This window comes from Hirundo rustica, chromosome 22, assembly GCF_015227805.2.
Source record: "Hirundo rustica isolate bHirRus1 chromosome 22, bHirRus1.pri.v3, whole genome shotgun sequence".
NCBI lineage: Eukaryota > Metazoa > Chordata > Aves > Passeriformes > Hirundinidae > Hirundo > Hirundo rustica.
Window position 1 is genome coordinate 5,472,325 of NC_053471.1, and position 20,128 is coordinate 5,492,452.

The following is a 20,128-nucleotide window of genomic DNA, read 5'->3' on the forward strand; positions in this document are numbered from 1 at the left end:
CATCTAATTAAATGACACTCATTAATTATCATTTTGACGTAACTAAATGCGACAACGCCTCCATTCCCACCCCTGCCGCCTGCCCGCTGGCCTCACTGCTGAACAGGCACAGCCCGGAGGGTACGGAACACCCCTCTGCCAGGCGGGAGGGCGGCCGGGGCGCTGAGGAGCGGTTCAATTAACGCCTCATTAACGCCCGGCGTTAATTAGCGCGGCGTGAGGCGGCGCTGACGTCACCGGCGCGCGGCGGCGGCCGGAAGTGACGCGTGAGTCGCGCGCTGCTGCTCGCAGTCCCCGGTGGCGGCGGCGGTGAGCGGGGCCGGGGGAGCGGCGGCTCTCGGGGGGCTCTGAGGGGACACCGAGGGCTCTGAGGGGACACCGCGGGGCTCTGAGGGGACACCGCGGGGCGCTCGGGCTTGTGCCGTAACCCCAGCGCTGAGGGCAGGCGGTCCGGGCGGGCCCGCGGCCGGCAGCGCTCCGTGAGGGCCGCGGCGCCGTTCTGCCTGCCCGCGGTTGGCCGCTAAAATCGGCTCGGTTCCGCGGTGTGCGGCGAGCCGGGGGTGCCACGCGAGAGAGGGGCAGCGGCGAGTTAGCTCAGAGTTGGATGCTCGGGGTGTTCCGCAAATCGAACCCCCGCTTGTCAAATTGTTGCGGTTTATACGTTTCGGTAAACCGAGGAGTTAGTGCTCGTTGGCTGTGAGTGACATAGTTCTCTTGCTAATTAATATTCTGCCTTCTATCGGTTAATTATTCTAATTATTATTAGTGCCGTGCTCAGGCCTTCTCGTTTCTTGGCTCGGTGGTCGTGCTGGAATTACCTTTTCCTCAATGACAGCTGATTTCAGCACGGTTGCTGAATTGGCTTGGTTATTTTCTTCCATGTCTCAGGAGTTCTGTCAGATATCCCATAAATTCTGCAATCCTTGTGTCTTTTTTTTTTTTTTTTCCCCAAGCTTTAACTCCCCCAAAGTCTCAGATCATAATTAAATGTGTGGCACCAAAGCTTGGTCATAAATTGTGTTTTCTGTGCCTCCAGCAGCTCTCTGAACTCTTAGCAGAGTCTTACCTCTGGGTTTAAAATAAACATTTTTGGTTCGCCACAAATCAACTCCAGCAAGGCTTAGTAAAAAACCAGAATATTAAGTGTTTGCACTGAAAAAAAGGCGTGTGTAAAACAGATTTATTTGTGGGGTTTGTCAACGTCTCCTTCTTTTACAGAGGGTGTTTTTTTTAAACTCCAATGGGTGATGAAAAGGATTCTTGGAAGGTGAAGACTTTAGATGAGATTCTCCAGGAGAAGAAGCGAAGGAAGGAGCAAGAGGAGAAGGCAGAGATCAAACGTATGAAAAATGTAAGCTGCCCTTTGGGATTCATTTTAATGGAATTATTTGCTTTATTAAGGGAAAACTGTATCTTAATGGGGTGCAGTGCCTGTATCCTGATTTTTTTGTGATTTCCCTCGTTTTTCTCATGCCCTGACAGCTGAATTCTTTCCTGTGTGGTCTCTAATTCCAAAGTTTAACAGAAATATGATGCTTTGTGAAGATTTCATTTGTGTTGCATTATATGCTGTGCTTTGCTGTAATTAGTGGTCAGGAATGCTAAATTGGTGTCATCACCTGGGGACTTGCAGTTCAAGGAACAACTTTTAAAGATTTTATAGCAGGACAGGTTAAAATCATTGATTTGGAATCGCTTTTGTGTTGCTGTTTGCTTTTGTACAGCTGTGTACAAAATAACTATTGCAGAAAAAACGCACACAGTAGTTACTGCAATCCTCCTCAGTGTTTAATTTTGTCCAATTATGTCTAATTAATGCACTTCAAATATAATTGCAGTCAAAGTGCTGCTGCCATAAATCAGTGGATTTTACAGGGAGTGACCAGTCTAGGCTGAATTTTTGAGCCAGCAGTGGAAGACTTCAGTAATATTTAATGTTTTTTCATTTGGAGCCATACAAATAAATGGATTTTTTTCCCCTCTCCTGTGATTCCCTCAGTCAGATGACAGGGATTCCAAGAGGGATTCTCTGGAAGAGGGGGAGCTGAGAGACCATCGCATGGAAATCACCATCAGGAACTCACCTTACAGGAGGGAAGACTCCATGGAAGACAGGTAAGAATGAAGAAATAAAAAGAGAAAAAGTTCCTGAAATTAACCTTTCAGCATCCTGAGAGTTTCAAATATCCGAAGGGAAAATGTAATTTGTTTAGTGTGCAGAAGTAGAAATCCTTTTTATAGAACACAGCAGGGTAACTTTTTTGAAGCACTGGTTAAGATTTAACAGCGTGTGCTCCAGTTTTGGTTTAGGGTTATCGTGGAAATTCAATATAAAATGGGAATCTTTTAAAAACAAGGATTTCCTCTGTCACCTCCCTGAGTTTATTCCTGTCCTGTCTTTCAGGGGAGAAGAAGATGATTCCTTGGCTATCAAACCACCCCAGCAAATGTCCCGGAAAGAAAAAACCCATCACAGGAAAGATGAGAAGAGGAAAGAGAAGCGCAGGCACCGGAGTCATTCTGCAGAAGGTGCTTCTTGCCACTCCGGGGAGCTTCTGCTTTCTGGGAGTGGAGTAAATAACAGTAACTCAGACTAAGGGTGGATGAGACAGGAATTTAAACTTCTATCATTTCTTTGGCTGTGTTTAGTGCCCTTAGGGGAGCGATAAGGGTGTGAACATGGCTGAGAGGACAGAAATCACTTTGGGACAGGGACACTGAGGTCACTTTTACTCCTTGGAGCCTGATAAGATTCTCTCTGGCTTGACTGAGTGAAAGACCTCTGATCTGTGTACCTGCCAAGGAAAAAAAATATATCCTTTCTAGAGACATTCCCGGTGTCTTCCTGTCAATAACAACCATTTCTTTACTTTAATACAAGTATTCATGCAAGATCTTACAGAGTTTGGACTTTCCAACCCCCTTTCAGAGCAGGAATTTCATTTTAAGAAAGCAACAGAGGTCACAGCAATAGGATCCCACCAGTTTCACCCTCCCCAAGTTTTGCTTTCGGTGAATATTTTGAGCAGTAACACTCAGAAATTTCTGTTTGTTCAAGGGAAACATGCCAGAGTGAAAGAGAAAGAACGGGAGCATGAGCGTAGGAAGAGACATAGAGAAGAGCAGGATAAAGCCCGGCGTGAATGGGAGAGACAGAAACGGAGAGAGATGGCAAGGGAGCATTCCAGGAGGGAGAGGTACATCCACCCCTGCCTCCCCTGGGGAGGGATGTCAGCAGCTGCCTCCTCTGAGCGTTTGTTGTTGTGAAATGACCCCAAAAAACCCAAAAATCCACAGTGAGAACTTTTCTGTATCCCTGGGAACGCGTTGTGTGGTGGAATGTGTTCTTCATGTTAATGAAGTGCTTCATTACCTGGGACATTCCAGGCGAATTCACTGTAATAACAACATTGGATGGTCTCAGAGGTTTGTTCCAACCTAAAAACAAAAGTACAAACCAGATTTGCACAGTATCAGGGGGTTAATTAACTGAACTGGCTTAATTTCTGCTTAAATCCTGCTAGGGTGGAGAACTCCTGGTCTGGCTCTTTTAAAGCTGTTTTTTAAAGGATCAGCTGAAAATCTCCTGTTTTGGACTGATGCACAACTGGGGGCGTTGATAAGGAAGTTGAGTGTAGTGGTTTGGTGCTGCAAACCAGACTTCCTCCTCTTGACCAGCTGAATTTGTAACAAACAAAAATTATTTTCCAGAGATCGTCTGGAGCAACTCGAGAGAGAAAGGGAAAGAAAAATCCGGGAGCAGCAGAAGGAGCAGCGGGAGCAGAAGGAGCGAGAAAGGAGAGCTGAGGAGAGGAGGAAGGAGAGGGAAGCCAGGAGAGAAGGTGACTCTCTCTGCATAAATCTTCCTCATAGTTACTATCACCTTCCTATCTGCTGACACAGTGGTGGAATGGAGGGATAGAAAAGTGGATTTTTACTTAAAGCAGTGCCAGAATTTTAAAGAAATTAAAGTGGGGGGCATCTTTGACAGGGGAGGGAAAAGGAAATACAAGTTTGACATGGGATAATAAAACTATGGGATGATGTTATGTGCCTTAGGTATCCTGGCAGCTTGATCAGTCAGTGAGTCTTTGCCTCTCCCTGTCAGAGAGATTTTTTATAAAAACAAGACTTCTGCAGGTGCCACTGTGTGCACCCAGCACAATCCCAGTGGTTCTGAACACTTTGGCTGAGTCTAACTCAGTTTGATAGAGGTTGAACCCTCACAATTCGATGTTTTAAGGATTTGGGGGAATAAGTTGCAAAGAGGGAGAGGTCATGTAAGTACTGCAGGTGTGGGAAATGCAGTAGTGGGAGTCAGGTGGGAAGATGTGGTGCCTGAACAGTTTAAGTTCTGCACTTGAACTCTTTGCACAGCGTGTTGCCTATTTGCAATCTCTGCTGAGATCATTTTTGGTTCAAGGATCTCTGTCCCAGCTCTCAGAGGTAAAAATCAGAGCCCATTCCTGTGATCAGGTGAAAAAAGTTATTCAACAATAGCAGAACAAACCATATTTTTTGCTTTCTTTCTTGCTCAGCTCATACCAAACAGCTCCTTTTTTGTGCTTGGTTTTATGCTGATAGCGCTCAATCTGTGTAACCTTTCATTTAATTGGTTTTATTGTTCTGGAATGTTCTGTCAGCTCCTTCTAAACCTCAGCTGGTTTTATTCTTTTACATATTTTCCACTTCTTTCTCTGGCATTAATGCTTTACAATCAGGGTGTTTCCTGTGTAACATACAGGGCAGCTTGCTTCTGGTTTTAAGCGTGGCAGCAGCTTTCTCTAAGCAGTACAAACCCATATTTTATTTAAGTCAAAGCCCTTCATCCTCCCAGATTTAAGTAGGTTCCTCTCCCACTCTTCCCCGTTAACCCTGTTAAAAGAAAACAAATCAAAAGCATTCGAATCAGGTGGCTGTGGCAGACAGGACAACTCTTAATTAGGCAGATGTAACAATTTCTTGTGGTTTTGTTTTCCCTAGTTTCTGCACACCATAGAACAGTGAGGGAAGAATATGGAGACAAAGTAAAAATGAGACCCTGGAGTCGCAGCCCTTTGCGCCAGCAGAGAGACAAGCTTGAGCAAGGAGAGAGCAGGAAACCAGGTAGCAACTGCCACTCTACACTGTCTTGGGGGGCAGCAGGAGCTGGGCTGGGGTAGCGTTTGGTTTTTTTAGCCTCCAACAAAACATCCCAGGTGCTCAGTTAAAAGTATTGTCCAGCTCAGCCCCAGCGGCCCAACTCTGGAATCTTCACAAATATCTCTTTCCTAAAGCAGTGCTGGATTTGCAGGAGTCGCACAAACGGAATGGATTTAGGGGTAGGAGTAGCGATTGGCCAAGTTTCAAAATGAGTTTTCCCGTTCAGTGGTGAAAGAAGCAGCTGACTGAATTTATAAAACCTTGCAGCTGAGTTCCCTTGCAGGTTAAAAAGGGATTGGTTGCTCCAGCTCCAGTTGGATTTGGGGTCAGGAGCTAAACTGCCTTAAAAAGTGACCTCACAGGGGTCAGTGTAAGCGTCACTGGTCCTGTCATCTTGTAGAAGTGAAATTGTTGAGGCAGAGTTCTGCTTGGATGGTGAATTTTGTTATCCAAGGCACAAAATGTTCCCACCTGAAGGTTCTGGGGGTAGGGAACTCGCACAAGTGACACAAAAATGCCCTTGTTTGAAGGAGGAAGGCTCCGTGTCTGCCTTGCTAACGTGTGCAGCTGTGAAAAGAAGTGTAGGCGCTGAGAGCAGGATGGGATCAGCTGGAATTCCAGGTGGAGGCAGGCAGCAAGTCCTGGGAAACTCCTGCCTCGTCAACCACCAGGGATTTTTCACGGAGATCACAGGAGCAGTGAGCACTGACAGTAACCACTGTGTAGGGACCCTGTCCTGGTGATTCTTGTCACCATGGTGCTTTTTTCCCCTTTTTTTCCCTGTTTTAATTCATCCTAGAAGACCTTAGGAACACATCATGTTTAAAAATCAGGTCAATATTCCATATTTTTGATCCTGCACCGCTGCGATTCAGAAAAGCTGTTTGTCACGGAGCAGAGTGTGAAATGATTATTTTTTTTCTTTTTAGTGCTCTGAATTTTCAATACTGAATGTTCAGCACTGATTTAATGCCAGCAGAAAGTGAAGCAGTTACCTGGGAATTCAGAGGCTTGGAAGTGATACTCAATTAGCACTGTGTTCTTAATTTTTATGGTTTCAGCAGTGAAAGAGGAGAAACCAGAAGAGAGGGATCCTCTGTCAGACTTGCAAGACATCAGTGAGAGTGAGAGAAAAACCAGCTCAGCAGAGTCTTCCTCAGGTGATTAAATGCAATTTAGGAGCTGGAATTAATTGTACAGATGTAATTAATTTCTTTGCTGAGCAAACACAGTTAGTGTTAAGTGCCTGATTATTCCTGGACAGAATCTGGATCGGGCTCAGAAGAGGAGGAGGAAGAATCCAGCAGTGAAGGCTCTGAGGAAGAGGGGGAGGAAGAGGAGGAGGAGGAGGAGACAGGAAGCAATTCTGAGGAAGTGTCTGAGCAATCAGCAGGTGAGGATCACAGAGGGCCTCCAGGGGTGTGTGGTTTTCTTTTATTTTCCTCATCCTGTGTTGTTTTATTTGAACATTTTCCTTTTCTCTTAGTCTAGGCTAGGCTGAGACCTCACAGGTCAAGATAACTAAAAAGAAAAAACCCAAGTACCAGTCCTATTCTATCCTTTTGTGTAGAGGTAATACCAATTCTTCATCTCAGAAACCAGATCAGAAACCTGAAAACCATTTTTGTCAAAAGTTCAGGTGGTTCCATAAGAAATACTCTGCAGAGCACAATTTGCACTTGGGGGGTGGTGAAATCCAAATACCTTGGGCATTTTGAATTATTTTCTGTTGCAAATTTCAGCACTTTTTTTAAAATGAATGAACGTAATAACGTTCAGTAAAGAAGTCTGAGTCCAGCCATTCTTGCCATTAATTAGTAAAGAAAAAACACAAGAGCAGGCTCTGACGGCTGGGTGTTTTTCTTTAAAATCAATTACAATTAATAAGCAAATATTCATAATTAATTTACCTGCTCACATCCCAATTACCAGAGGATTGGTAGGAGCTGTGCTCCCTATGGGAAGCAGAATGAAGCAGAGGTGCTTGGTCACTGACAGCACAGAAGCCTGGTGAGATAGGAGAGGATTTCAGCAGGGAGCAGCTGAAATTGGAGTTTTTTCCAATCAAACTTGGTTCTGTTTTGCAGAGGAGGTGAGCGAAGAGGAAATGAGTGAAGAGGAGGAACGGGAGAATGGAAACCACATCCCAGTTGGTACAATGCAAATACTGACTGTTTTAAAGAAGTGCTTGCCTGAGTTTTTGCAGCTAGATAAATCTATTTCTGCAAATATTTAAAAGATTGAAATGCTGTTCTCACGTCAAACTCAGAAATTCCTTGAAATCTGCTCCGAGCTTTATATTTAGAGCGAATCAGTCTAATGTGCTGATGTTTCCTTCTCTTCCATTTTGTGTTCTTTTGTCCTGTCCTCTCATCAAAAGAGCTTTGCAATCAGAATGAGACATCCTGGCTCAGTTTTCTCTTCCATTCTGGTGTAAAGATTTATTTTTCTGACCTGCTGCAGTAACACTGGAAATTGCAGGTGAATTCTTGAAAGCATCACCTTGGCCTAGAGGAGGAATTTGGCTTCTCCACCATCCTCTCCCATGCAGTGCTCAATGTCACAGCCTTTATTTGCCTAAAGCTGAGTTAGTTTACTCCACACAGCTCCTCTTTCCACCACTGATTCTGACTTTTAAAGTTCCAGAGTCGAGGTTTGACCGGGATTCTGCAGGGAGCGAGGTGGAGGAGGAGGAGGTCGGGGAGGGATCCCCTCATTCCAATGCCATGACAGAGGGGGAATATATTCCTGATTCTCCAGCGTCCTCCCCCATCGAGCTCAAACAGGAGCTCCCCAAGTATCTTCCTGCACTCCAGGTAGGGGATCACCCTCTGAAATGTAGATAAGAGTGTAATTATGTCACTGATACCTGTTACCTTGGTATTGCTGTCTGAAAATAGATCCTTGTGAGAGGAGAGTTCTGTTACCATAAACAGAAACTGGGTATTCGTTATGTAGCCAACAGCAAAGTGTAGAAATACTAATAAAAATCAGATTTTTAGTAATAAATTATGTGAAAGGGAGCCGTGAAAGGTGCTGAGTTGCCACCTTTGCCTTTGTGGCAGTTATTTCAGATTATTCTGTGCAAAAGTGAATGGAATAATTTAGTTAATCCGCTGAAACGCAGGCTCTGTCCTGGATTCCTTTAGAAACTCTTTGAAAAATGAGATACCTTTCTCATCTGCTTTAGAGCTGAGTTCTTCTGGTCAATTTTAACTGTGAAGTTGCTGAAGTTTTTTAAAGAGCGAAACCCCCCAGGTGCTGGAGCAGTAAATGTTGTCCCTGTGCTTTTTCAGGGCTGTCGCAGCGTGGAGGAGTTCCAGTGTTTGAACAGGATTGAGGAGGGAACCTATGGAGTGGTGTACAGGGCAAAGGACAAAAAGACTGGTGGGTATCAGTGCCCTGCAAATTCTTCAGCGTATTGAGGGCTGCAAATTGTCATTCTGCATTTTTTCAATGATGAACAAAATCTGTTTAAAATATTTCTTTGCCAGCAAGCTGCTCGTTTGCAAGGCAAAGGAGTTAATTAAATATTTAATGAGTGAGAGAGCACTGAGGGACCTGGTAACGTGTATTTATTGACTGTGTGATGGGAAATGCGTTTCCTTTGCAGATGAGATCGTGGCTCTGAAGCGACTGAAAATGGAAAAGGAGAAGGAAGGTTTTCCCATTACTTCCCTGAGAGAAATAAATACAATTCTGAAAGCACAGCACCTGAATATTGTCACTGTCAGAGTAAGGCTGCAATCTTTCATGTCTGAAGTACTTTTGTTCTGGAAATACTCCTCTTGGCTTTTAAATATAAAAATACCAGCAGCCCTGTTCTGTGAAGGGTTGTGTAGAGATCTGTCTACACAATCTGATGTTTTACAAAAAATGAGCTGGTTTTTAATAGAAAAAATACATTTCCTGACGATTTTACCACTGGCAGCCTCCATCCTCTTGCCAGTACATTTCTAAAATAAATTTTGGATGCTTTTCAAACACGGTGTGCAGGTTTTGCTCACATGGCTCTGTGTTGCAGGAGATCGTGGTGGGCAGTAACATGGATAAAATCTATATCGTGATGAACTACGTAGAACACGACCTCAAGAGCCTGATGGAAACCATGAAACAACCTTTCCTGCCAGGTACAGTGTGCCACAGTGCCCTGGAATTCTCGGAGCTGGCAGCAGGGAGCTGGCTTTGGGCAGTGCCACGTGTTGCTTTGGGATGTCCTGTGTTCCTTGGATCTGAGACTTCTTGGCTTTTTCCGTTTGTTCTGTAAAACCTGACACAAATGGGAGGTGTTGGCTGATCCTCGTGGTGAGAGCTGGTGATGAATCCAGTTTGTGTGTTCGGGGTGGAGCTGTTCAGAGGTGAAACTGGGGGATTTTCACCTGTGCTGAACTGGAAAAAAACCCACTGGGCTTTAATTTTGGCCGCTTCCTGTGAGAGACAATAATTTCTGAACAGAATTTGGAGGAATTCCAGCTGCCCAAATGAATTTTGCTGTCCTGTGGCACATTTTTATGCTGCAGGCTTTTAAATTGCCACTCCTTCCTTCCCCCTTCCCTGTTCTCCAAACAAACAAAACACAAATTAAAGGTGGATTTATTTTCCTCAATGCATTTAGGTTTTTTGGGGTTTTTTTATCATTCCAGGGGAGGTGAAGACTTTGATGATTCAGTTACTGCGAGGGGTCAAACACCTCCACGACAACTGGATCCTTCACCGAGACTTGAAAACTTCCAACCTGCTGCTCAGTCATTCAGGCATTTTAAAAGTAAGAATCAGGGAAAAAAACTGAGGAAATCAGGACAAATTCTGTGCTGCAGAATTAGAGAGTTACAGCTGTGCCCCAAGTTCTGTGCAGTGGCCATGGTGGCACTGATGGGAATGAACAGTGCTGGAAATGCTGTTTATTTTCCTTTCAGGTTGGAGATTTTGGATTAGCCAGGGAATATGGGTCTCCCCTGAAGCCCTACACCCCCGTGGTCGTGACCCTGTGGTACAGAGCTCCAGAGCTGTTGCTTGGAGCAAAGGTGAGAGTTCTTCCTTGTTCCTCTGGCTGCTGGAGCAGGGCCTGCAGCCTTGACTGTGGTTTATAAATCATGCTCAAAGTGTGAGTGTGATTTATACATCATGCTTGAGTCTTTATGTTGGTCCATAGGGGAAAATCCTGAATATTCAGTGTTTTTCCTCCTAATGGCATCTAAACCCTTCCATCCTCCCCACACAGGGGGTGGGTGGGTGACAGATGGATTTTGTTCCTTGGAATTCTGATGTGGTCAGTGCTAATGGACTTCTCATGGATTGTGGCAAAATGTCACCTTTGGCAGCTGGGTTTTAAATGCCTTTTTAAATTAGTCTAAAACCTGTGACATCTGAGAGCAGAACAAGGTACTGCTGGCACCGTTCTAGAATGTTCCCTGCTGTGCTGATAACTGAAATCAGGGTTCTGTAGGGCTGCAGTGGCAACTGCCCTGCCAGAAAAAAGACCCTGGTTTGTCAGCTGTGCTGCTTTGTTTGTGAGTGGAAAGGAGAGGCATCGGTGTGGAGACTTTGACCTTTCATCCTGGAGGATTTGTGTGCCATGGGTTTTGCTCGTCATTCACAGCAATTAGAACTTTGAAATAAATGCAGCTGAGACCTGGCCCGTGGGCGTGGTCATGGCTGTGTGTGTTCTGCTCAAAAAAAAAAACCCCAAATAAGCCCTCCAGACAACTCAGTGAAAATATCTTCCTGATTTTTTATTTCCCTTCTTTCCAGGAATATTCCACAGCCATAGACATGTGGTCAGTGGGGTGCATTTTTGGGGAGCTGCTGACGCAGAAGCCTCTGTTCCCAGGGAAGTCAGAAATCGACCAGATTAACAAAGTTTTTAAGGTAATTTTTTTTAATGATTGGGGATTTTGACTGATTTTAGAAATAGGGATGTTGGAGTAGTGCTTGTTGCTCTTTCAACAGAGATTCAGACCTAGTATAAAGTTCTTTAATCTGCTTTACAGCACTTGGAGTAGGCTGAGACCATGATTTGTTGTGTCTGTTTTCTCTGGATACCTCCCATCTCCTAATGAATAAATAAAGGCTTGCACTCTGAGTTCATTAAAGAGATATTTTAATTTGCAGGATCTGGGTACTCCCAGTGAAAAGATCTGGCCCGGTTACAACGAGCTGCCAGCAGTGAAGAAAATGACCTTCACGGAGTATCCCTACAACAACCTGCGCAAGAGATTCGGGGCTCTGCTCTCTGACCAGGGCTTCGACCTGATGAACAAGTGGGTGCCGAATTCCAGGGGATCCCTGCCAATATGTGGGCAGGAAAACAATTCTCTGTGCTGTGAAAGGTTTATAAAATCAAGCCCAGGCTGTGCAGTTACACTGTGTTACAGGAGTGCCTGGTGTTTTCATAGAATGTTTAAAATCTCTCTTGAAATAGCAAAAATTGTAAAGTATTCTGATGGAATTATCCTGGATCCCTTTGGAGCTTTATCTGTCAATCCAAGGGTCTGAGGTATCCAGTGATTTGCACCTCTGGGAGCAGATCCCTGCAGAGGCTGCTTGGATGTGTCGTTCAGCTGCTGTCCCATAAATTAAATTACAGGTTCATGGGGGAGCCTGCCTCAAAAATCAGCTCTGTTAGATGATGTGGCAGCAATCATTAACAGAATTATACCCAATTAATAGAACTAGACTTAATGCCCAGCAATAAAGTTATACCAAATTAATAGTTATATCCATTACCTAGTCATAGAATTATACCCAATACCAGTAATAGAATTAATCCAAATTTATAGAATTATACCAAATACCAGTAATAAAATTAAAGCAAATTTATAGAATTATACCCAATAACAGTAATAAAATTACACATTAGTAGAATTATATCCTATACCCAGTCATAGAATTATACCTAATCACCAGGTAACAGAATTATACTCCACCCAGTCATAGAATTAATCCAAATTAATAGAATTTTGCCTAATATTTAGTAATAAAATGATACCAAATTAATAGAATTATGCCCATTATCCAGTACTAAAATGATACCAAATTAATAGGCTTATACCCGATACCAGTAATAGAATTAATCCCAATTAATAGAATTATACCCAATATCCAGTAATAAAATGATACCAAATTAATAGGATTATACCCAATACCAGTAATAGAATTAATCCCAATTAATAGAATTATACCCAATATCCAGTCACAGAATTATAATACCCAGTAATAAAATTATATCCAATACCAGCAATAGAATTAATCCCAGTTAATAGAATTATACCCAATATCCAGTAACAGAATTAATCCCAATTAATAGAATTATACCCAATATCCAGTAATAAAATGATACCAAATTAATAGGATTATACCCAATACCAGTAATAGAATTAATCCCAATTAATAGACTTACACCCAATAGCAGTAACAGAATCATCCCCACTGCCAGAACTGTGTTAAACACAAACCCTCAGCCGCGTTTCCTGAGCAGTTCACGCTTTGCGGGGAGGCCTCAAATTCCCCTTTTCGCCCCGCTGCAGCTTCCTGACGTATTACCCAGCGCGCCGGATCACGGCCGAGGACGGGCTGAAGCACGAGTACTTCCGGGAGACGCCGCTGCCCATCGACCCCTCCATGTTCCCCACGTGGCCGGCCAAGAGCGAGCAGCAGCGCGTCAAGAGGGGCACCAGCCCCCGGCCCCCCGAGGGAGGGCTGGGCTACAGCCAGCTGGTGAGTGAGGGACAGGGGCGGTCCAGAGCCGCCCTGGGCTGGGCTGGGCTGGGGCACTGAGTTCACCTGCACTGCGGGGAGTGCCAGGTTCCTTCCCAAAATCAGTGCTGGTGAGTGAGGGACAGCTCCAGAGCCGCCCTGGGCTGGGGCACTGAGTTCACCTGCACTGCTGGGAGAGTCCAGCTTTCCTTCCCAAAATCAGTGCTGGTGAGTGAGGGACAGCTCCAGAGCCGCCCTGGGCTGGGCTGGGGCACTGAATTCACCTGTGCTGCTGGGAGAGTCCAGCTTTCCTTCCCAAAATCAGTGCTGGTGAGTGAGGGACAGGGGCGGTCCAGAGCCGCCCTGGGCTGGGCTGGGCTGGGGCACTGAGTTCACCTGCACTGCGGGGAGTGCCAGGTTCCTTCCCAAAATCAGTGCTGGTGAGTGAGGGACAGCTCCAGAGCCGCCCTGGGCTGGGGCACTGAGTTCACCTGCACTGCTGGGAGAGTCCAGCTTTCCTTCCCAAAACCCAGGAGAGTCCAGCTTTCCTTCCCAAAATCAGTGCTGATGGGTGAGGGACTGGGACGGCTCCAGAGCCCGCCCTGGGCTGTGGGTGGGACCCTGAATTCACCTGCACTGACAAGAGTCCAGCTTTCCTTCCCAAAATCAGTGCTGGTGAATGTGGGACTGCTCTGGGAATGAGCTTTGCTGGGATCCTGAGATTCATTCACCTGCACTGGCAGAGTCCAGCTTTCCTTCCCAAAACCCAGGGAGAGTCCAGCTTCCCTTCCCAATTCTTACTGCCAGTTCCATGTCTCAGCGTGGCTGAAATGGCACTGTACTATATTGTGTCCAGTTTACAATTTAAATAATACTAAAAGTTTATTTAGCCTTGATTTTTCAGGGTGTGAACACTGCCGTGGAGGATGTGCACTGTGTTGGGTTGGGTGCTCAATAAGTGAAGTTTACACTTATTTATACCCATTTTTTACACTTGTTTATACCCACTTTTTTTCTCTTTCTCATGCAGTCAAAAGTGGGTACAGGAACTAGGAACACTCAAACTGCTTTTAGCCATGGCAAATTTAGAAACAGCAATATTTAAAGATTATGAATAACCCAGCATCAACCTTAACTGTGATGCCACTAAATCAAACATTTGTTTCTCATCTTGAGACACTTTGATTATTTCTGTTGTTCAGACTTTTGGAGAGGTAAATGCAGCTGCACAGCCCCTGATGAACGCCCTGTGCTCGGTTTTCACAGGGTGATGACGATCTGAAGGACACAGGTTTCCATCTGACCACCACCAATCAAGGAGCATCTGCTGCAGGACCTGGCTTCAGCCTCAAGTTTTGAACTCAAGGTGAAAAAGGAGGCGGGGGGAAAAAACCCACAAATTAAAAAAACAAATTACCATTCATGTGAGTGGATTTGAGTGCCCCAGTTCTGTTCTCCGTGTCGGGGGCACCAGATGTTTTTCCCTGTGAAAAAAACCTCAAAGATTATCACAGATTCCAAGGCTCTTGTTTTGTAAATCGATGTGGAGTTTAACTGCTGCATTCCATTAGAGGACTGGAGTTACCTGAAAACCCCAGGATCATCACAAACTGTGACAAAGGACAACTTGAAATAACAGTCCTGGAACAGTTTCTGGTTTATTTTTAGGGGTTGGGGGTTTTTTTTGTTGAGTTTGTTTTGTTTTTTGGGTTGTTTTTTTTTTTTTCCTTGTAAATTTGTAGAATTAAAATACATTTTCAATTGTTTAATAGCGTGAAGGATTTCATTGCTTCACATGCAGCAAAGTGGGATGTTGGTAACAGTAAAGAGAGTTTTATTTTTTATTTTGAGTAAGTAAATTGTTTGTGTCTTGAATATATTTGGGGCAAAAGAAAAATGACAATTCTGAGGTTTGTGTCCTGTTACCTTGGAGAGAGCTGGGCTGGGTTTGATACTCCCTGACCAGACTTTTTTTGTTCTGTAAATGTATTTACAGTGGTGCAAAACAAATTACTCTATTGTTTTATAAATCAAAAAGATTTAATATGGAGACTTGAAACTTTATTTTCTGTGAAAGTTTTTGTGGGTTTTGCTTTGTTTCTTTTTAATATGCCCTTCTTCCGTCCAGAGAAGAACTCAGCTTTAGTGGTTGTGCAAGGCCACATTCCAGCCCTTTCTGGGGAAAGAGGAGAGGAGGAATCCCGTTGGAATCTCATGCTCTGGAGCCCCTGATTTGTGAAGCTGTCACTTTGTTCTGGGAACGGGGAGATCTGGAAAACACCACATTTTCCTGCAGCCACAGCTGGGCACCAGGCCACCAAGGGATTAACTCAAATCCTAAACATTTTATCAGTTGCAGCCCGTTTTGGAGAGTTTTCCTGGGTAAAGGCTGTGGGGCTGGAATGTGGATGTGCTGCGGCTGTGGTGAGTTGGGACAGCAGTCTGGTTGCTTTCCTGTGCAGGAAGACAAAACTCCCTGTTCCCCTCAGCCCTGAAGGAGAAACAGCTGAAACATTCCTGGTTCCAGAAGCTTCCCCAGGAAGCCACTGAAAACAGAGGAGTGCAGGGAAGCTCGGAAGGACGAAACCATGACCCCACTGCATAGTTTGGCTATGACATGGAATTGTTCCCTGCCCCCAGCTTTGCCAGCCACCCCTCAGCTCCTTTCCAGCTGGATGTGGCACTTTCACCTCATCCTGGGTGCCTGAGGGAGGAAATCACCTCATCTCCCCCAGGACTCAAGGCTCAGAGCCCTCAGGAACCAAACTGGGCAGCTCAGACCCTTTAAGGTCCAAACTCTGAGTAGCTTTGACCCTTCAAGGACCAAACTGAGCTGCTCAGACCCCTTAATTACAAACTGGGCAGCTCAAACCCCTCAAAGACCAAACTTTGAGCAGCTCAGACCCCTCAAAGACCAAACTTTGAGCAGCTCAGACTCCTCAGGAACCAAACTGAGCAGCTCAGATCCCTTAATTACCAAACTGAGCTGCTCAGACCCCTCAAGGACCAAACTGAGCAGCTCAAACCTCTCAAAGACCAAGCTCTGAGCATTAAATGCCTCTTGGGATAAGAGGAAAACCCTCAAACCACAGGAAACCTCTTGGGGGGAAGATCTGTTCTGTGGCTCCTTGAACTGAGCATCTTGGAATGGACAAAACGGGGTTTGCGTGCTCCTCATCCTCCTGACAAAAGAAAAGCAATATTAAGGCTTAGCCTTGTAATTTCTTCTCTTGCAGGATGTAAAAAGTGGCAGGGAAACACTCAGAGAGTGTTAAATTTGTCCTTTTGCTGCCATCCCACTGCTCCAGGGGCTGGGGCAGAGTCTGCTCCTGGAGTGCAGCAGTTCACAGTGCCCCACGCAGCTCCATCTGACACTTTTCCAAAAAAAAAAAAAAGTTTTTAATTCTCTGTACAGCAAATAGTTGATAAATTCTTTATCATTAAAACAAATCTGGAAGAGTTTGACTTTCCAGTAACCAGTCCCAGAGTCTCTCTTGCCCAAAGGTACCAAAGCAGCTGCTGGAGAATTCAGTTGCACTACTGGAGATTAAATCTAAAATGCCAAAGAAACAACTGGAAACAGAAGGAGCAGGAGCTGCAGGGCTCCTTCAGGGCTGTGTCAGTGCTTCAGTCTGATCCTCCAGGAATAAGTAGTCAGGATTCTTTCTTTTTTCTTCACTATGCAAGTGTAAGTTCCTTCGTTGATTGCATTTGCAATGATGCTCATGTGATCTTCATTTAGGGATAAATAACCTGGATATGAATATTCCAGAAGTTCCTTATCTTTATACCAGCTGTCAGGAGAAAAAAAAGAATGGAAATTAAACTGAATATTCGTTAAATTATAATAAATTTTGCTGAGTAAGTGTAGAGCAGAGAATTTATCAAAACACAGTTGAGTTTTTACTCTTTATTTCAGGTGGATAATCAGGATTAATGGATTAATTAATTAATCATGAGTGATTTTGGAGTTTGAATCTCTGAAAGTTGACGGGAATTTGAATCCTCAAGTCTGAACCAACTCATGGATTTGAGCCAACCTAAATTTTAGATACATCCAGAACCTGTTCATACTTTAGTAACCACCAACTAATTAAAACCTGAAAGGGTAATTTTAAATTTTAGTTTTTTGTTTTTTTTTTTTTTTAAGAATATAACCAGGGAATTCAGCTTGATAGTAGGAATTAGCTTTGTGCTACAGATAAAAATCGGATTTTATCCTTTTTGAGCTCCAGATTATAAACTCCATTCTTCTTTACCCTGTTCCTGTCATTCTTCCTCATGGATTTTGGTCTGCGAAGTTTCCTGAGGCCTGGGGTAAGGACAGAGCACTTACTGCACTTTGCCTTTTTTGTGGATGATCTTCTGCCCGCAGCGGAAGGTGACGTTCCTGCCCTCAGAAACTGTCTTGGTTTTGGTCCTTGGTGGGGGCAGAGTGGGGGGCACCGTTGGAAATGGGAATTCTGGCCAGGGAGAGAAGGAAATGGCAGCAGTTGAGGAGCTTTGGCCACCCCAAAACGCTTTCACAAGATCATCAGTTAAGGAGCCTTAAAAGTATTAATTTAAAAGTGTCTCTTCCCGAGCACTTCTTGGATAGAGAAATAAAATGATTGATGTGCAAAGGTAAAGATTTTTTGGTGTGTAAAACTGAGATGGATAAAAATCAGCGTGTCCCTTTCACAGCTGTGGAAGAGGATGTGAACAGTGCAGTGTGTGAAAAGCCCATGGAATATCTGGGTTTGTAATTATCTGATTGCATCTTTCATTAATGTGAAAAACCCCCTCTGTGCTGAAGAAAGAGGCACTGGTTATCCAGGGTATCCTAAGGACAGCAGCATTGATCTGAATTCAGTTCCACAGCTGCAGCAACCTGAGCTGGTCCTGCGTTAGTTCCTAATCTGGATTCAGAAGTGAGGCTGGATGAGGTGATTGACATCCTTTATTATATCCTGATCTGGGGAGCAGCTCCAGCCCAGCTGTGCTGGAGATGTCTTTGTCTCATTTCTGTCCCGTCCCTGCCTCAGGAGCTGCTCTGCAGCCCCTCTCTCTGCCTTGCTGTTCCCTGCTCAGCTAAACCAGAGAGGAACACGACAATTTCGCGTTCCACTCCATAAACGTTTAATTAATTATTCCTCGTTCCAGGCCTCAGATATACAAGACACCATCTCTGTTGTGCTGCCTGGAGCTGGATCACTTGTGTCCACGGATCCCTGGTGTGAAATTAAGATCCTGCCTGTGCCAGCCCCACCTTTTCCTCCTCCCTCTGTGCAGCCCAGATCCCAGAACATCCCCTGGGTACCGTAGCAGAAGTCACAGGTGGACGGGCAGTGCTTCTTCATCAGCTTCCTGCGCTTCTCACAGAAGCCTTTCTTTGCCCAGGATGGGCACATAAATAACCTGTCCTTACAGCCTGAAACAGGAGGAGATGAGCTGTCAGAGGAGCCCCAACAACCCAGTCGAGGTGAAATGTCAGAACAACGTGCGGCTGGGATGGGGAACGACCTAAAGCAGGAGCACAAGAGCTGGAGGTGGGACGTGACACCACGAGTGCTCCACGGCGTCCAGCTGCCCCTGGAGGCAAAGCCCTGCAGGGATTCCTCACCGTAGAGCCTGTGGATTCCCCACACTTCGTCCTGGGAAATGCTCTTCTTGCCCGTCAGGGTGGCGTTGATGTGCATCAGGGCGTTGGGGTTCAGCGAGTGCATGAGGCCCAGGGCGTGGCCGATCTCGTGGGCGGCCACGTGGACCAGGTCTGTCAGCCAAACCCCTGGGGAAAGGAAAAGCAGCTGGAATTGTGTGGTGCCACTGGGGCACAGCCCTGCTCCAGCACACGATTCCTCCTGGGGGAAAACCAGAGGGAAGATCTCGGCACTGGAACGGGCAGCGCTGCCCCACGTTCGTCTTCGCTGTAGCTGCTTGGGCCCAAGTTGAGCCAATTATCTCCAAATGCTTCTAACTGCCAGCAGCAGGAGCCAGGGCAGTGCCAGGCTCCAGGGGAGCTGCAGCGTTTGAGCCAGTGCAACACTGACCCTCCTCAGCTTCCTGCTCGCTTTGCTCCCACAGCCCTGAGCTGAAGACGATTGGGAAGATTCCAGCCTGGAAGAGGCTCTTGTTTGACCTCCACAGCCCAAACTCCAGCCTCTTGGCAGCATCCAGCACGTGGATTTTAACAGAAGGATGTGGTTGAACTATCCAAACTTTTCATTAATTGCAATAATTCCAGCAAGAAATGGCCCTGCCACCGCACAATTCAGGCTCAGAGCAGAGGAACGACAACTTCCACAATAAAACCCCGACTGTTTCTGTTGTCGCTTGCCCAGATCAGGCAAATCCTGGACTAAAATGGAAATCCCAGGCATTCCCTGCTCTCCCTGTGTCACCTTTCTTCCAGCTGAACCTGGTGTTCCCCAGGATCCAGTACTCGTGGTCGTCGAAGTGGATTTCCCCGTGGGGCGGGAAGAAGGCGTGGGCCAGCTCCCCCGTGGTGCCATCGAAGCAGTGGTGGGTCAGGGACTCCAGGCAGTCCGTGTGGTTGATGGAGTAGAAACCTGGGGGAAAAGCAGCAGGTCCAGGGTTATCCAGCACGATCAGCCTGCCCAGGGAACCCCTGGCTCACTGCAAAGGTCTCTGATGGGATCCCAGGCGTCTTCCAGCCTCCAGGGCCGTGAAGGGAAAGATAAATTGTCAGGACTGATGGCAGCACTCAGCCACTGCTGACCCTGGATTTAGAGCTGTTCCCAGAGGATAAAAAGAATTTGTTTTCCAGCAGGGAATGCTGAGCTCCTCCTGCAACACCACGTGGAGATTATCTTTTTGAGAGAGGAGCTGGACAGAGCTGATAACCCCCAGATTGTTCCATTTTGAACATAAATAAGGAGGTGCCCTGGAGTCAGAGCTGCAGAAGGATCAGAGTGGATCCTGAATCCCTGGAACTGGGCACCTGGAGCTCCCACGTGGTGGCAGGACAGACCCCTGGGGGGTCATCACATCCTGCAGCACCAGAGGGGAATGTGTTGAGAAATGAGGGTGAATCTGCTGGCTGGGCCATCGGCACACGGAGTCTGTGGAAGAATTGACATCTGGGCTTGAGAAACACCTCAGCAGTGAGCTTTTCTAGGCCCCAGGAAATTCAGGAACAGCTACAGAGCCGTGGAGGGGAGGGCTGGAGCAGTGACTGCCCCAATGGGGTCAGCAAAAGGGAGACTGAACCCACCAACAAGCAGAACCCCTCACCTGCTGTGTGTGACCCTCGGGGTGTGTCACTGCACCTAACAACATTCCGTTTTCCCCA

General features: G+C 45.8%; 2 protein-coding genes across 9 annotated transcripts in view; one reads left to right on the forward strand and one right to left on the reverse strand.

Annotated features, from left to right (window-relative positions):
• The first annotated feature begins 232 nt into the window (after positions 1-232).
• On the forward strand, positions 233-14,606 carry LOC120762242 (cyclin-dependent kinase 11B). 6 transcript variants are annotated; one of them, XM_040084449.2, is made up of 20 exons: positions 233-309; positions 1,219-1,351; positions 2,000-2,115; positions 2,405-2,529; positions 3,059-3,197; positions 3,712-3,842; positions 4,984-5,106; positions 6,204-6,302; positions 6,407-6,535; positions 7,230-7,295; positions 7,789-7,958; positions 8,439-8,529; positions 8,756-8,877; positions 9,167-9,272; positions 9,786-9,907; positions 10,059-10,166; positions 10,894-11,010; positions 11,254-11,402; positions 12,669-12,858; positions 14,104-14,606. In XM_040084449.2, the coding sequence occupies exons 2-20, from the start codon at positions 1,241-1,243 to the stop codon at positions 14,194-14,196; spliced, it is 2,307 nt and encodes a 768-aa protein (XP_039940383.1). In that variant the 5' UTR covers positions 233-309; positions 1,219-1,240; the 3' UTR covers positions 14,197-14,606. The 6 variants fall into 6 exon arrangements, with proteins under 6 accessions (XP_039940383.1, XP_039940385.1, XP_039940381.1 ...); XM_040084447.1 differs by having other exon boundaries at positions 243-309; positions 7,783-7,958; XM_040084448.2 differs by lacking the exon at positions 233-309 and adding an exon at positions 549-696 and having other exon boundaries at positions 7,783-7,958.
• A 51-nt stretch (positions 14,607-14,657) lies between these two features.
• LOC120762270 (E3 ubiquitin-protein ligase MIB2) overlaps positions 14,658-20,128 on the reverse strand; it is a 61,578-nt gene continuing 56,107 nt past the window's right edge. For all 3 annotated transcript variants that reach the window (XM_058423340.1, XM_058423338.1, XM_058423339.1), the window contains 5 exons: positions 19,218-19,385; positions 18,440-18,604; positions 18,137-18,247; positions 17,174-17,300; positions 14,658-16,631 (listed from right to left, as the gene is read on the reverse strand). In XM_058423340.1, the coding sequence (XP_058279323.1) occupies positions 16,457-16,631; positions 17,174-17,300; positions 18,137-18,247; positions 18,440-18,604; positions 19,218-19,385 (746 nt within the window). In that variant the 3' untranslated portion in view covers positions 14,658-16,456. The remainder of the gene's footprint in view (positions 16,632-17,173; positions 17,301-18,136; positions 18,248-18,439; positions 18,605-19,217; positions 19,386-20,128) is intronic.